Source organism: Lactuca virosa, chromosome 4, assembly GCF_052849685.1.
Source record: "Lactuca virosa cultivar CGN04683 chromosome 4, Lactuca_virosa_CGN04683_v6, whole genome shotgun sequence".
Classification (NCBI taxonomy): domain Eukaryota; kingdom Viridiplantae; phylum Streptophyta; class Magnoliopsida; order Asterales; family Asteraceae; genus Lactuca; species Lactuca virosa.
This window is the reverse complement of record NC_136429.1, coordinates 332,862,782-332,880,860: the sequence shown is the minus strand read 5'-3', so window position 1 is coordinate 332,880,860 and position 18,079 is coordinate 332,862,782. Positions and strand designations below refer to the sequence as shown.

General features: G+C 35.3%; 2 protein-coding genes across 2 annotated transcripts; one reads left to right on the top strand and one right to left on the bottom strand.

Moving 5' to 3' along the window:
- The first annotated feature begins 5,058 nt into the window (after positions 1 to 5,058).
- LOC145106141 (secreted RxLR effector protein 161-like) lies at positions 5,059 to 5,649 on the top strand. The gene has a single exon (XM_079043170.1). The coding sequence runs from the start codon at positions 5,059 to 5,061 to the stop codon at positions 5,647 to 5,649; it is 591 nt and encodes a 196-aa protein (XP_078899296.1).
- A 968-nt stretch (positions 5,650 to 6,617) lies between these two features.
- On the bottom strand, positions 6,618 to 8,091 carry LOC145108561 (uncharacterized protein At2g23090). The gene is made up of 3 exons (XM_079045595.1): positions 7,924 to 8,091; positions 7,736 to 7,776; positions 6,618 to 6,896 (listed from the first exon to the last, which is right to left on the bottom strand). Exons 1-3 carry the CDS (start codon positions 7,997 to 7,999, stop codon positions 6,777 to 6,779), a joined length of 237 nt encoding a protein of 78 aa, XP_078901721.1. The 5' UTR covers positions 8,000 to 8,091; the 3' UTR covers positions 6,618 to 6,776.
- Positions 8,092 to 18,079: the final 9,988 nt, after the last annotated feature.

The following is an 18,079-nucleotide window of genomic DNA, read 5'->3' as shown; positions in this document are numbered from 1 at the left end:
ATATTGACTAGCCTAGGACACGCGTTTCTGAAATGGGTGGGGTCACCACAGTTGAAGCATGTTCCAGTTGGATATCGGGTTTGTGTTTGCTGATTTGAGGGTAGATAGAGTGGTCGCTGAGTTTTTGGTGCACGACATGTGTCCGCCAAGTGGCCATAGCGACCACAATTCGTACAGAGGCGACACGGGCTGGTGGTCATATGGTGATAGTTACAGTGGTTACAGAGGGGGTGAGGTCCGGTATACGGCTTTTTATTCGGTTGGGCTTGTGGGGTGACTTGGGTGATAGGAGTACCAGGGGTAATAACAGCATGGTTGTGGTGATGACTTTTCCGCTTCTTTTTGTCATGTCGGTGGGAGGACTCGGACTTTACAATTAGGGGGGTCTCAGGGGTCGGCTTTTCAGTTGACATCTTTGAACCCTTGCGTGGGAGGACACCATCGTTCATATTGTCCTCGTTGAGTTGACCTGCTATTTCAATGGCGGATTCTAGGGTAGATGGCCTGCTGCTGGTCACCGAATCATGGATCTGGCGTGGTAACCCTTTGATGTAGCGACGTATCGCAGTTTTCATAAGTTGAACCATGTGAGGTAGGAGTCTCGAGAGATCATGGAATCTATTGGTGTAGGTCGCGTTGTCGCCTCCCACCTGTTTCAGATTCCAGAATTCATCCTCGAGAGTTTGCAATTCACTGTCAGGGCATAACTTCTCCATCATGCGTTCCTTTAGTTTTGACCAGGTCATTCCCAAGGCAACAACCTCTCCCATAGAGCATGACCTTGGAGGCACCCTGTAGCATGACGGACCATCAGGTCCTCAGGACACTCGCTATGGATGACAGTACTCTCCATTTCTTCAATCCATGTGAGGAGTGCGGTGGCACCATCGATGCCTTTGAAGTAAGGCGGATTGCAGTTACGAAAGTGCTTGAACGAGCAACGAGGAGTGGTTGCTGGAGCTTGTGGCTGAAGAGAATGAAGTTGGGTTGCAATTGTTGGGATGACGTTTGCTACCTCCTTGGCGATAAGGGCAGCTAGCCTTCGGTTGTTGCGAGCAGCGTATGGGGGTCGTAATGCCATCTACGAGAAACACGCATATGGATTTGTGAGTTATTTGTAAATTGATTATGGAAATAAAGTTTTTAGACATTGTTGGGTAAAATAATTGTAAAACACTTGTTGGGCCATGGTTAGGAGTGTTGGGCACCTTTTGGGCTTTCCATGGTTACTAAATGTGAAACATGTAGCACTTGCGTGGGCCCCCACAAAACTAAGTTTTCACATGTCTTTCCCACTACTAGGCCCATTAGGGAACTTAATAGTCCAATGAGTTGGCCATTTTGGAGTGTATCCTTTCGGATACGTTTGATAAGGTTGGGTATTTTGATGGCTCAAAAGTAATGTGAATGACGCGCTTTGGCCTATAGGTTTGGGAACTCTCGCCTTTGGTCCCCAGATAAGCAAACTGGTCCCTCGGTTGATTGGGATGTATACGAATGCTTGCCTAGTCAGGACTTTCAGGCTACCGGCACCTCCCCCTTCCAGTTACTACGCGTCCATTACTATGATCCTACCCAACTAGAGTGGATGACTTTGAATTTCCTATGAGCTCTAAGGAATATATATGTATATACATTTTTTTTTAAAACCACTTGAATATGTGTGTGATTTTCAGAGAAAGAGGAGAATATTCACCAGTGTATGCACACATATAAGTGTCAGGAGTAATACGTATGCACTTAAGGGAGCAATTAACACACAAAGGTATTCCTAGGATTTTCTAAGTGTGAATTGCATGCAGTTGTGTGTGCATTTTATAAACTAGCATACGAGAGGACCCTAGAGGCTATAGACTAGGTCAAGGCAATTAACCTAATTCCCTATAGTCAAGGGCTCTGATACCAATCTGTCACACCCCGATCCTTGTCGGAATCGATCAAGGCGTGATATATTGTTCAAAGTCTCATGACAACTATGTTATAATATGATTAGATTCAATTAAGTACTAAGTATGCAAACAAGATCCACAACATACAAATACAAATCCAAATACGAACAACATTTATTACATCAAATTTAAATAGTCTTATGGATTTCTAAGGCACAACCTATTTTTCATCAACTTCATTCTTCAAATCTGCATCATGGGTAAAAACAGGTCAACTATGAGAGTTGGTGAGTAATCTAATTTTAGTAGAGAAAATTGTGAAGTTGAAACATTTATAATTTGAAATTTGTTTTCTTTTGAAGTCGGCAAACAATTGTATTTGAGATAACGGTTTATAAATCAAAAATTGATTAACAAATGATAACAACAACAATAAGTCCTCACCCTATATATACATGTGTGTATATATATATATATATATATATATATATATATATATATATATATATATATATATATATATATATATATATATAGGATGGAGCATCTAATCATCAAACACACTCAACCACGTGCGATCAATCACCTTAGCGTCCCAAGACGGGGTGGTCAACCCAATAACGCTATTATTGTCCATAACGTACCTCAAGAATATGGGCATAGTCATGGAGATTAGACTAAAAATGGTAATGCACTACAAGTACATGTAGCGTAAACAAACTATAATTATACAATTAATGACTCACGTATAAATGTCCCAACAATGTCTCAATTGTGATAAAACAATAAAATGAAGTTGGAACATATTAGAACCACATGATACACCCCAAAAGTATTGAAAATTATAAAATATGGGGTAGATTACTCACATTAGTCCCAAAACGAAATGCGTGTGTCGTACGATACACGGTTCGGGTCAAAATGACGTACAACCTAATATAATTAATAGTTTTGGTTTAGGAACTGCTAAACGAGAATGGAGTATTAATACAAATAATTAGACACATATTCTTATATTAGATGAATTAACAATAACTCATTTTGATTAGAATATTAAGGTATTCATTTGTTAAATGAATTTTAAATTGAATTAAATACTTTGCATAATTAATTTATATTTTCAATTTAGACCAGATTTTAATAATTTCTTATTAAAATAATAACTTGCCCAATTATAATTATTTACAGATTTTAACAATTATTTATATGAAACAATCATTAAAATGCATTTTTTACATGCTTAAATACTTAGGAAAATGGTTTTAAATAGTAAACAGTATTGAAAAATTATGATATTATTAGGAAATCATTATTTCATATAATATTAATTACTGTAAAAATTTTATATTTTTCTGAACTGTTTTAGTATTTATTTAATACTTTAATGATTAAACAACAACAAAATCCGGGAAAAATAATAAATGATTCCCAAAAATTCTGTAAAATTAACCATAGTTTTATAACATGATATAGAGCCCATTGTATAAGTTTCGGATATTTGTGACTATGGGAAGTATTTTTTATATATTTCATTATTAATTAATCAATAAAATCATAAATAATAGTAAACAGTAATATAAATGCATGAAACTTCATAAATTATGTTTAATCAATATATAGGTCATCCCAGAATTTTTCTCAGAATTTATTGAATGCAAAAAGTATTTTATGTGAATTATTGTCCTACTTTATTGCAATAATTATAGTAATTCAATAAAAATAAGTTATTTTCTGAAAATTTCCAGAACTTCTTATTTTATTGATGGGATTATGAGAAAAATCAGGTTTATGCATAAAATGAGTTTTAGATAGTTTGGTGGATTTAATTTGTTTCTTGTATGAATTTGAAACTTTTAACAGCATACCTTGTTGAATGCTTCAAGAGGGATGAAGATTGGAGTATAATAGATTGTTCTTGGCTGGAATATGAGTATTTCTTGGATGAATTTCGAGATTGAGAGTGAGAGAAAGAATAGAGAAGGTTTAAGTGGTGAAGAGAATAATGTGTTGGGAGAAAAAGGAAAGGAAAGTGGATGGGAGGTGTGAGTGGGAGACCATGGGAATAATCTTTTTGCTTTTGGTGGTCTTCATAATTTCCCACTAACACAAGAATCTTTTACATAATTAATATAAGAGTTTTATAAAATTTAATGTAAAGTTTATAAAAATAGAGTTTTATAAAAGATAGGTTATTATTTGATTATAACAATCTACTTTGATTTGAAGTTTAATTATAGCATTCAAGTTTGATTCTTTTAATTTAATTAGAGCATTATACTTTGATTTGATTTTAATATGGTATCATAATTTAATTGGATTATAGTTATAACGTTGTACTATACTATGTTGCTATTAACGTCAATTTATATCGTAGTGTATGAGTTTTGATCCTATTAGCGTCAAGTAATCTTGAGTAGGGTTTATTAAATTTCCAATGTTGTTTAGCACTGTAAAGGCTAAGGAAAATCAAACACACAAATTTTCCAAATGATGTTTTCTCATTAAAGTAGCGAATTGTACAGTTATTACATAACGTAAACCCTAACATACAAGGGTTAAGGGAGTTGACCGGTTTGACTTGTTGACTTAGTTTGACTTTGCCTTGACCGAAATTTGACGGTTTTCACAAGAAGAACTCAAGGTGTGTAGATTAAAGAGGGCTCTTTATGGTTTAAAACAAGCACCTCGTGTATGGTTCAACCGCATTGAAAACTACTTCATGAGGGAAGGTTTTGAAAAGAGTCATTATGATCATACTCTTTGTGTTAAGAAAACAACAAAAGGAGTGGTGATTGTGAGTTTGTACGTAGACGGCCTAATTTATTCAGGTGATAATGAGGTGATGTGTAGAAAGTTTAAAGAGTCAATGATGCAGGAGTTCAAAATGACAGACTTGGGTGCTATGAAATATTTCTTAGGTTTGGAGGTGATTCAAGACACTGTTGGGATAAGCATGTGCCAAAAGAAGTATGCCAAGGAACTGCAAGTACGATTTCACGTGTGGGAATGTAATGCGGTAAAACCCTATAGTTCCTAGAACTGCAACCACGAAGGCGGGAAAGGAAGCAAGGTGAACGAAACAGAGTATAAAAGCTTGGTGGGAAGTCTCATGTACCTCACGGTCACGAGACCAGACCTTATGTATGCAATTTGCTTTATTTCCATATTCATGGCTGATCCTCGTGAAGAACACATGACATTGGCTAAGAGAATTCTAAGATATGTCAAGGGAACCTACGGGTTTGGGTTATTTTATGTTCGAAATCATGCAGCAAAGTTGAAGGTTTATACGGACAATGACTATGCACGTGATGTGGAAGATAGAAAAAGCACGTCCGAGTATGCATGCATTCTGAGCAACACATCAATATGTTGGAGTTCTAAGAAACAAGATATTGTTACGCTTTCGTCTACCGAAGCCGAGTACGTGGCTGCTACAGCGTGTGCATGTCACTGTGTTTGGCTCATAGGATTGTTGGAAGAAATAAGTAATGAAGAGATTGGTACCATTGAGATTCATTGTGACAATAACTCTACTATCAAGCTGTCGAAGAATCATGTTCTACACAGAAGGACCAAGCACATCGATGTGCAGTCTCATTACTTGAGGAACTTAGTAAATAAAGGAAAGGTGCTGCTGTCATTTTGCCCTTCGTCTGACCCATCTGACCAGGTGGCTGATGTCATGACCAAACCGGTAAAGTTAGATGTGTTTGAAAAAATGAAGAAGCTGCTTGGAGTTGAAGATTTGAATGGTTAAACTAAAGGGTAAACCCCGTTTCAAGGATTTGAAGTGGGCTTGTCTTTTGTTTTGGTCCGTTAAATAATTGGGCTTTGGTTTGTCTTGGTTTTAAGGAGTCATGAGTTATGTCTGTTTAGCTTTTCAATTAACATGTCATGTAAGTTATTTATAGTTGCTTTTGTTCATCAAATAATACATCAGAAACTTGAGTGATTCATATTCTTTGATATTGAATACTGGTAGAATTTTTTTTGTATAATTCTAATTGGTATGGTACACGGTTTAAAATAAAATATATGAGTAACCCTTAGAGAGTACCATGTATATTAATGTATGACTCGATTCTAATTGTACCTATTCGTTAATGAGTCTCATCTTTTTAACTTTTCACTGCTAGTTGGACTACTATAGATCGACATCTAAAACGAGAGTTTACATGATATACATAACTGGATATTTTATAAAATTATATTTTTAGTATTTATCTACTAATTATTCGGACACATTGCTTATTGACATCGAGAATACTTGTATATCATGAAAGAGAAGTCAAATCTAATGTCCTACCGCCTTCAAAGGTCTACTCTAATGTCAAACAATAAGTCACTTATTTAAAGTGGCTTTCAACGACTCTTAATTTGTTCTTAAGTCACTTATTTAATTATATCTTATCTAAAAATAGACCAGTACAATTTTTATGTTTAACTACATTATTAGAGTGGATTTCAAGCACCCATTGTGATCATATCTGGTAGATCATAACTAGGACAAAACAGCTACATGAACATAAAATTGAGGGTTATTTATCGGTGATCATTTTGTGACATTTTCTGAAAGTATCTTCTATTATGATAGAATTACCTTACTAACCTTCTCATAAAAAATGTGTTTAATCCTTAAGCAATTGTTTAGTAAACTTGAACACAAGTAGATTTTGAGAATTGACGAGAGTTGTAGGTAGTAATTTGATGCAAAAACATTATAGATGAATATGCAATTGGAAGCAGTTGTCATTTCTGAAACATAAGATGCAACAACACAGACATGATGATATTCATATTATAGACATATACTACTGTCATTCATTCAACCACAAATTCACAGTAACCAACCAACCAACCACACTTTAAAACCTTCTTTCCTTTTCATTTCTTGAGATGAGGGAAACAAGCCAACACGTCAGCTTTAGGATGTTTTGCTTCTGCATGTTCCCTGCATTTCACCTCAGATGTTGTGCAAATGAAAGTTTGCATGCACACCTTGCACTGAAATATCCATTCAAACCACATTCATAAGCCCCAATAAGTTAGTTAAAACTATTACCTTTTAATGTTAATCTTGTAAATATGTAGAAATTCAAGGACATTCTAGTAACTTGGCGCTTGCCCACTTGACAAGCGTTCAATGGCTGTTTTTTGTGATGAGGATGAGAGGGTTTCTTTCCTTCACATTAAAAAGTGGTGTAAATATTGCTAAGCAATAAGCCAAAAGCTCAACAGAACCTAAACCTGGTTATTTTGGATGATCTTAGAATAGCTTCTAAAGAACAAAGAAACAGCTTCCTTTTGCAATTTTCCTGACAATAACCACATCAACGGATTCCCACTAATAATCAAACCCCTCACCCTAGAAGAGAATTACACTCCCTAGAACCTGCCTAGAGTTTCCAAATGCAAATTCGACATGAATTTTGTTGTAAATTCAAAGAAAAGGACATCATTTGCGTACCTAGGATCTTCTGAATATATGAAGTTAAAGAGTAAATCGTTTGACACCAAACAGTTTAACAGATAAGCAACTGGCAGCGATTATTTCATCAAAATCTGTGACAAATATCGACGGATCTAAAAGAGCACTACGAAGGTCGTGTGTGAAAGTCGTACAGAACTAGATAGATCCTATCTGAAAGTCGTACCACAAAGAACTACCGATTTTCTAAATGAAAATGACGCGTTATTGGCATGTCCAATAGAATCCCCAAACAGACGATTTACGAGCCATCACAGAACCGATCATCAAAATACGATTGTTTTAGCTAATGTTTGATAGTTTTGTACTCATATAATAAAATGATTGTTGATGATTCAACAGATTAAGACCAAACCTGGATGTTCATAGCTTTTTTGTTGGCTTCAAGCTGACTTCCTGCGAAAGATAACATAGATAATCAGTCGATTACAGAGATCAAAGCATAGGCGTCATGACATAGCAGGATCATAGATTAGGTTGCCATATGTTTCACCGATCGGAAGAAAAGGGGGATCGGGGAAGGGTATTTGGGTAAATACGTACCTTTTCCGGCAGCTTTGGCCTTCTCCAAGTTCTTCTCACGGGCCATCTTGGATTTCTGAGCATTTCCGCCACCCATGGCTCCCTGATCTCTGCCTCTTTGTCTCTCTCACCCACCGAATTCAAAACCCTAATTCTACAATTTGGTGCGACTCTTTGGATGGAAATGGGTAGATATTTATACCCAATTATTTTACCGATTTGCTCTTTATTTATTTTTATTTTTTTCTTTATAGCTTCCGTATCTAACCTTTATTCGTTAAATTTATAGATTTAGTTCCATCTACACGGACGTCTATAAATACAAGAGGATCATTTAGGCTGAATGCACCTTAACACTTTGCGCATAAGGCCGTCTGGTATACCGGCAACGAAGGGGCTCGTAGTCTACATGACCACGAGCGTTGTCCGTGCACACCAGCCCGGACTTTCGTGGTCGTGGTGATTTGTGGTGGGGAGGACGAAGGACCACGACCAATCCCCTCCTTCTTCTCTCTCAGTGTCTCTCTTTTTTCCTCTCTGATTTTCGTTCATGATGTTCTTATGCACACCAACACTCATTCGTTGTTCGTGATGGTGATTGTGGTTCGTGGCTCGTTAAATGTATAACGGATGACCTAATATTTTTTGAAACCATATAGGATTTTTTAAAGCCATGTAGGCTAAATGAAATGGTAACACTTAAGTTGTAAAAAGATAAGGAGTGGGGGTTTGTTATTTTAATAAGTTTTATTTTATAAAAATAAATTAAAAAATATAAAAGAAAAAGGCTACAGTCAATAAGAAGTCAGTTATGCACTTTATATCTTCTCTCTCCTATCGCTAGCTCCATGGAGAGCTATCCCTGACGAGTTTGGTAATATAAAGCAGGGGGCGGTGTAGCGACTTTTTAGCGAGGCCGGTAGCGAGTGGTTTAGTGAACCACTTCGCTAAGCCTTATAACAAATTATGTTGGATATGTATATATGTAAGGCTGTGAGGAGTGGCTTTATCGGGAGCTCGATATTTGTTGAGTTACCTTCAGACATACGTATTCAAGCTTGTTATGACGAGTTCGGTAAGCCAATTCGGTGAGTTCTTGTAGAGGAGAGAGGTAAATGTTTTTCATTCCAAAAAATTTAGGATAATTTTGATGCAAATTTAACAAATCAGCCGGTTTATTTCATGTTTTTCATGTTTCTCACATGCTGACCGGGCAAAAATCTAATGTGACTTCCATATATGATCACATTTAGCAAAGATTTAGATTAAATTGAACCCTTACGTAGATCTATACTCACTTTCCCTTATTTCTTCTTTTTTTCTTCTCAAAGCATCACGATTTTGTATAATGGCTTCCCAAAATCGCTCAAGTGATTCATCATCCCAGTGTGGTGTATGCAAAACAAGGGAGGTGTAACTTCCAGAAAATTTGAATGTTTATTAAGAATAAGAAATGAATGGAATGTGTTAGAAGATTAAAATATATGTGTTTAATATATCAAAATGGTAACAAGGTCCAAAGTGACAAAAAGCATGAAAAAACAAGTGTTCAGTTGACTAACACTTTCTCACAAGTCAGGTGAGAATTAGAAAGTATTGACATTGTCATTTGGAACTAAATTGACCATTAGTTAATATGTGTGAGAAGTAATAGTGAAAAGGGATATTTTCATCTAAACAATAATAAGAAAGGAAATCTGGACAAGTAATTGAATAATTACCTTGCTAGGTGTTCAATGTTTAAGTGAGCTTTTGTAATATTTATTTGAGTGAAATTAGTTATTGAATTGAGTATTTTGGCTAAAAGGGGAAAATGAGAAATTTTATCATAAGTGCTCACTTTATGACTTAATGTATTAAGTTTTGTAGGCATTCAATAAAAGTGATTTAATAGAGTTGTTAACCTCATTCCCACATTTGTGCGGACATAAAGTTTATAAAAATCGAACTTAAGACGAGTAAGTGCTTGGCATTTAAAGTGGAATGAAAAATGAGCAAGCTGGAATGAAATTAACTAAGGGGTTTGATGATCTATAGGAAACATGGCGCGTCCATAAGGGATATTCGATACGTCTAGGTGATTTCAATAAGAGCATTGTACTATGCAGAAACGGATGCGTTGCACGATTGTACACAACACGAAGAATGTATATTGCCCAAAACACATGGTCACTTAACTAGATATGGTGCATCTAGTAGTTGAACGTTGCCCATTCTAGCAGAGTTCATTCACATATGTCTTATGTAAAACATATCAATTGGGAATCATTTTCCCTCAAACTCGAACCAGAGCAATGCTCTAGAGATTTTTGGTCGGGAAGAAGGGAGAACTTGAAGCAAGAACAAAAAGGGTGTAAGGATTTAGCTATAAAGTGTATTAAGGTATCTTCTTTCCTTTATATTAAGCTAATTAGGCTTAACTAGTTAAAATATTGAAAGAGTTATTAGAACTTAAACAAAAGCTTGAATTTACAGTATGATTCTGCTATTAGTACGAGAAATATGATTATGAGTTTAGTTAACGAATTCTACGGTTGAATTATTAAATTGGTTAATTGGGGTTATAAACCCTAATTAGTGAAATTGATAGGAATGTGAACTTTAGCTTATGGCTTAATGAATTAAGTCGCCTAGATGCTATATACATGAAGCTTAATTAGTTTTGTGACAAAAAGTTATCAAGTAAAGTTAGTGATCAATTAAGTGATCATTTTGATTATGACTAATAATTATGCTCTTAAGGACCTAGGACAAGTTCAAAAGATAATGGTATGTTATATGAATAGGATTTTGGCAAGAGATTGATAAAGTGCATCAATTAGAGATTTGAGGCCAAATGGGTAGTTACTTTTCACTAACTAAAAGAGGTGAGTACATGTGGGTTTTATGGGTACATAGAATTAAAAATATTTTATGTGAAAATATTTTTATGTGTGAGTCTCTGAGTCCCCAAGTTTACTGATTTGATAAAAAGGGAATATTGGTAATAGTATGTTTTAAAATATCAGCATGCCATGTTTTTAAATGATTTTTAGAAGGGTATTGCAAGTTATTTGGTATACATCATTAAACTGGATTTGGTTACTCATGATGAGTTTTCATTATGTTGTGATGTGAATGCATTCATAGTTTTCTCGATAAGGTTCGGACATGTCCCGCAAGGGGACGTGATGACAACTGTTGGGATGGTACTTCCCAAAGATAGTAATTGTGACTTGCCTGATTTGACAACAACCTCGAGATGATTTGTTTTACTATGGCTAGACAAAATCTAGTAACTTAACGACTAGGAGTATAGAGTCTCCATAGGCACATATTATTTACGTGAGTTTATGTTTTGAGGCAATAAAGTCCTCATATGCATGAGCTTATGTTTTGATGCAATAAAGTCCTCGTATGTGTGCCTCTATGTTTGAAGGGTATAGATCCCCCGTATGTGTAAGTTGTTTGTAAATTTTATGTTTTATGGGTATAGATTCCTCATATGTGTAGGTTATTTGCAAAGTTATGTTTGTTGGAAAGAATGTCCAATGTCATAACTATTGATAATATTTCTAATGACATCATGAACTTTTTGGGTTGCCCTTAAGACCCAATTTAGCAATTAAAAGACAAAAGAATTTAAGAAAAAATAGTTTATTAATTTGTCATGTTATGATCAATTAAATAGAAATTATTTCGAAATTAATTAGGAATTAATTAATTAGCGGAACTAAATGTTAATTAACTAAAATGTTTAATTAATTTGAACATTCCAGAAGTCTAAGGATAGGGGACAATTTTCAAGATAAGTCATGTCAGGGTTTTGAAGTTGCTTTGGGATTAAATAGTTCGAAGCCTCTAAATAGGGAACTAGGGATCAAACCCTAGATGCTTATTCCTTCCTTGAAAATCCGGCCTCCTCCCTATTGCCCCTCTTTGGAAGAAAATAAGCCCTTTATGGTTTATAGTTTTCGTTTTTCCTATCCCCTCTCCTAGGGTTTATTGTTTTGCTCTCTTGGTGTTCTTAGGTTTGATACAGTTAGAGGGATTCTACTTTGGGTATCAAGCAAGGAGATCTCTAGCTTCACAGTATGTATGTAATTCTTATTACTTTTGTATTTGCAATAATAGAATGAACTTAGATCATTATAGGTTGTATAAATACATAAGAATTATTATATGCTTTCGTTACTTATGAACATGTGTTAGTATTCTTAAAACCTTTCAATGGTATCAGAGCCTTGGTTCATGATTATTTGCACTGCTTGATCTAAATTGATTTGAGTTACATCTCGTTTATTGTTAGGATTTTCAAAATTAGGGTTTTAGGGTGCGAAAATATGATTTCCGTTTCTTATGTATGTTTCTATTTAGCTTGTTCCCTAAGCTAGGGTTTAATGACCATAAGCCTAAAACTAAAAAAGAAACCTGAACAAAAACGGGTGTGGCAATCTCCTGGTGTTTTGGTTGCCTTATACCGCTAACTTGCTCAACAAGTTTCCTAAGTTGTTTTACAAGAAACCAAAACTTGAATTTTTCAAATTTTGGATAGACCTCTTTTATTTAATTATTGTTTATAATAGGGATTATAGATTTGAATATTAAATTTATATTAATTATTAACATTGTGTTATCGCATGTTAATTTGAATTAATAAAGCACTTAAATTTACCTATATAATTTAGAAGAGTGTGTGCATGCGTGTGTCTATATATATATATATATATATATATATATATATATATATATATATATATATATATATATATATACAACATTGCGTCCTCGCATGTTTAATAAAACATCATCAGTCTTACCGCGACTAGGCTCGCCCACTCTAATGTTATAAGAGAGATTTAAGGAGGTTTTTTTTTAATTCCTAATGAGGTTGGTTTTTAAAAGCTCATTGCTTACCGCCCTCATCGGCCTTTTTATTTTGATTGGAGTTACCGAAAGGGGTTAATAGGATAGTGTTACAGATAAAAGTATTAAAACAAAATCCCGTTTTACATAAATAAAAACGTGAATCATATGTTATCCATGAAAAATGCACATTTTGTTTATATCTGTTGATGAAGTGTGAGCGGTTTGCCGACACATGAATTTGGGAGTAGAGTTGAAAATGATGTGGTATTCGTGATACCAAGCATATTTTGAACCGGGAATCACATTGCTTTTGCATGGTTGATCCACCATCTAATCGATGATTAATGAAATAACTTTCATGGACTAAGATGAGCATAAACGATATTAACATGCGATTAACCCTAGTCAATGTTAGGTTATTATTTAAAAATTGTTTCTAAAACACAAGATTAGCAACAGAAGACTTTAAATTTGAACAATATAAACTAGTTTTATACCCACCAAAGGATCTACTTACAAATATTGGAAAGAAAACAACAACCATAGAGGGGCTACAAGGTTAACTACATTTGTAGTCATTTGAGTCCTCAAGGGGAGGCTTGATAGTTGATGAAGAAGGCAAAGATCCAAAGGAGAATCTCTCTATATGTATCCACCAAAACAAGTCACCAAGCCACTAAATAATGCTAGTACTTCACTTGAATATAGTAGTTCTTAAGCCTCTAAGATTTATATAAAATAATTCTTAAAAGGAGAACCAACTAAAGCACCAAAAACTACACAACAAGATTACTAGAGATAGGAGAGGGGGTATGAGAGCTCTCGACTTTTGCTTCAAAAAGAAGAACGGAAAAGTAACTAGATTTAGTTCTCTCAATTATTTTATGCTTACACGCATATGTTGCAGCCCATGCTTTCATTAAATTGTCTCATGCCTTGCAAGGAAAGTAAGTGGTGTAAGAAGAAGTCAAAGCAAGCAATCTATCCATACTTGTACTAGTATGGATGGTTTGCATGAAAGAGAGGGAAGAAGATGTGTTATATACTCTACTCTATATGTCAAGTGGACTTCAATAGGTCCAATATAATGTACATAACCTTTTAATGATACTATATGATTATATATAACTAGTTATACTCTCTTTTATTATTATTTTCATAAAACAAAATTTCCTAAATTAAATACAAGTGTTGATTATATTTATTAATAATCATATTACTTAATAAATAATCAATTAGTGTTTACTTGTTTTTAAGTGTAACCCTATAGGATCATATGTTACTAGAAAATATCATTTCATAATGATTCTTGAGCATAAAGATCTTTCAATCTCCCACTTTCACAAGATTCATCATTAATTGATATAGAAGTGGTGAATGTCTAGCAACATTTCACTGCCCCAATACCACACAACGAAGTATGGTCCATCAATATCCAATTCCCACAAGCTCAAAGCTACAATAGATGTTTAAGGTAAGTAATCAGTTATTTCTTTGTTATAGACATCATGTTGAACATGAGATATAGATTGCAGTCAATCTAATTAAGTGTTCAACTTTTGATAAGGCCTTCGATGCCTAACTCTTAATAAATAGAGGAAAAAATCTCATCTTGACCATATACGCCTCTTTCATCGTTCGTATTATACCTAACAATAGACTTTATAATTGTCTATTTAAATAACAACATTTGACTACATCAAAGAACAATAATCCCTATATCCAATACTTGTTCTATAGCAAGTACATATGAACCTGGTTACAAAGCTTTGTCAACCAATCCAATTTATATCATCCTTACTTCATTGTTGTTCCTATAATAATAACCGACTATGGATTTTATAGTGATGGAATTACATAAGGATTAAACATGTTAATATAGAACTCAAACAAGTAATTAATGAAGAGATCATATTCCATATATATATATATATATATATATATATATATATATATATATATATATATATATATATATATATATATATATATATCAATCATTACATTAGTTGATGTCTGATATCAAAACAAAGATCAAATCCAATCAGTAGATAGTGAAGTCCAATTCCTCAAGCATTATGTCACACCCCTGGCCGGCGGCGGAAGCGTCAGGCTGTGCGACATTAGGATGTTGGGATTTCAGGCCAAGATATGCATTGAATAATACACAGGATGTACTAAACAACATAGCTATTATTCATTAAATAAAAGATATTACATAATTGCTAGATGTACAGATAGGTTACGAAATCAAAGTACAAAAGCAAAACACATAAGTTCCGGGCTGCATCACCGGGGTTATCTCCTCCTTCAGACGGGTTCATTCTCCTGAGAATACATGTGGTTTGAGTGGTCAACATAATGTTGGTGAGTCCACGAGTTTTATTGTTATAAAACATGTGTGGGTATTTTAGTTGTTTTGTGTATCCTAAACTCACTTCCTTGAGTTTGTGAGTACTATCATTACTTCCATAGGTAGGTTCCTAGTGGGAGTCTAAGATAGTTGGATGATGGTTGAACTAAATTCGCTTCCTTGAGTTTGTGTGTACTATCACTACTTAGTTGGTTCCTAATAATAGTTTACGATAGCTAGTTTGAGTTTTGACAAAGTTACGATGAGTTCCAGTAATCAAGCTACGACTGTTGATCCCGAAAATACCGCAACGCTTCATCGGACGTCACTGTGTTTAGAAAGTTATGCCTTCTTTGACTTGCCTTCAGATTGTAGCTAGTAACCACATGTGGGAGTGTGCCTGTATATATCTATACATATTTCTCCCGCTCACTTAAGAAATAACGATTATATGTCGGTTGTTAGCTGAAAATCTATCAGCGTGTTGATGAATTGTGTCTCATCTAACTCTTGTCGTGGGGGCCTCCCCTGGCCGGTCATGTTGTCGTTCGCGTTGTATTTATACGGTATACTTATTATATATATTATTTATCTGACATATATATATATATATATATATATATATATATATATATATATATATATATATATATATATATATAGTGTGTGTGTGTGTGGGGGGGGGGGGGGTTTACCGTAGCCGAGAATTTGGGCAGAGTAACACTAGGTACTAAGCTTATCCAAAGGTGGCTATAATAACGAGTTTCAGCGTTTCCTGGCAACTAGTCAGCATGACAACTAGGTATGATTTTATCTATCATAGTGGTTTAGCATAACAACAAGGCTTAATATTAGCTAAAGAGTTTGGGCAGAGTAACTATCGGGCATCATATTATCCTAATGTTATGGGCATAATTATCTAACTATAATAAGTGATAAGTTGTATTTTGGACATGTATTCCCCCCTGGAAAAGAGTTGAAAATGGGGCCGTGAACTTACCTGTGACTTTGAAAACGTTGGTGTAGGGTGGAAACCACAAGTTAGCACTTCGAGAGGCGATCATGGCGATGGCACACGATACGTTTTTAGGGAGAGAATTTGAGAGTGGTGTGAGGAAATGAACTGCCGAGACCTACTAATTATAATAGGTATGGATCGCGTGCCGTGCAAATGCACGTGAGTCGTACGATTGTGCTATGTGTCCTCATCTCAGTGTGCCATGTCATACCGTATCTCGATGCAATTGTGTGTCAGTGCGCGCAGTGCACTGCATGTGAGCGCACATGATGGTAAAAATTCAACTTTGAAATTCCTTAACTCTCACATACAAACTCCGTTCTCAACGACTGTTATATATAGGTATCGGCATCCTCTACAACTTTCCTTTTGGTCGTGTTGTATAGTTTTGACTTTCGTTTTTCGACGTGTTTTTATTATCGTTATAATCTTATAAAATCATAAACCCTCACACGTGATGTCCGTTTTAGGCATTCCTTGCCCCATAATTCCTACTTTAACTAGTACTACGATTGTCTAGTTGGTGACTTTCTCCAAAAGTCAACCAATATCCTTGTAGTTTTCGTCATTGTAACTTTTTAATTACGGTAAATATACATTTACCATAAATGCCCTATCTCACCCACACTGTGTCGGATTCTCATGAAATTTATATTTCTTGAATCTTGGTAGCATAAGTAGTCTAAATATGATAACCTGCTCTCAAAGTGACTCGAATTTTGTCGCACTTATTTTTGGTTGACGTAATTAAGGATGAAAATTTCGAATATATTAAAATATATCGGGTGGTTACAAGGTTGTCCTTATTACATTCTTACGTCCTAGTGTTAAGTGTTAACGGCGGTCGATGACTTATTCTCTGGGTTATCACTTCCCTCCCCTCGTTAAAAGAAATTTCGTCCCGAAATTTAGCGTGTAGTTGGGGCGTTCTCCAATAAATGCAAATATTTTCTCCTCATCTGATCTTCTCGTTCCCACGTGTACTCCGGTCCTCGCTTCGAGTTCCATTGTACCTTGACTATGGGAATGCGACTTTGCTTAATCCTCTTAACTTCGTCATCCATGATCTCCACTGGCTCCTTGACGAAATTGAGTTTCGTGTCGATCTGGATCTCATCGAGAGGTACAACTACGTGTCTTTAGAGAGGCATTTCTTAAGGTTTGAAACATGAAAGACATTGTGTACGTTATTGAGCTCTTGGGGTAGAGCTAGTTAGTAGGCTACTAGGCCTATCCTGGCAAGGATCTCAAAAGGTCCTATGTATCTTGGATTGAGTTTGCCTCTCTTTCCAAATCTTATAACTCATTTCCAAGGAGATACCCTTAGCATGACTTTATGTACAACTTGAAATTCAAGTGGTTTTCGTCAATAGTCAGCGTATTTATTCTGACGATCACGAACATCTCCAAACGGTATCACACATGCTCTAAGCATATCTTCTAAGTTTTGTATGGTCCTCTCGCTTTGACCATCTGTCTGCGGGTGATAGGAGGTACTTATATTGAGTTGGGTTCCTAATGCTCGCTGCATTGATTGCCAGAACCGAGATGTAAATTGATTATCTCTGTCTGATATTATCGATGTAGGTACACCGTGTAGCCGAACTATTTTCTTGACATAAGTCCTGGCTAACTTCTCCATTTTATCTGTTTCCTTAATGGGTAGGAAATGGGCGGACTTTGTGAGACGGTTGATCGCTACCCAAATTGTGTCGTAACCACTAGTCGTCTTGGGTAGTTTTGTGATGAAATCCATGGAAACTTGTTCCTGTTTCCATTCATGAATTTCGGGTTGTTGCAATAGACCCGATGGTTTCTGGTATTCTACCTTGACCTTAGCGCATATCAAACACTTTCTTACGTAAGTGGCAATCTCTACCTTCAAGTTCGGCCATCAGTACCTTTTCTTTGGGCCAAGATACATCTTATCAGATCCTAGGTGAACTGATTATCTTGTC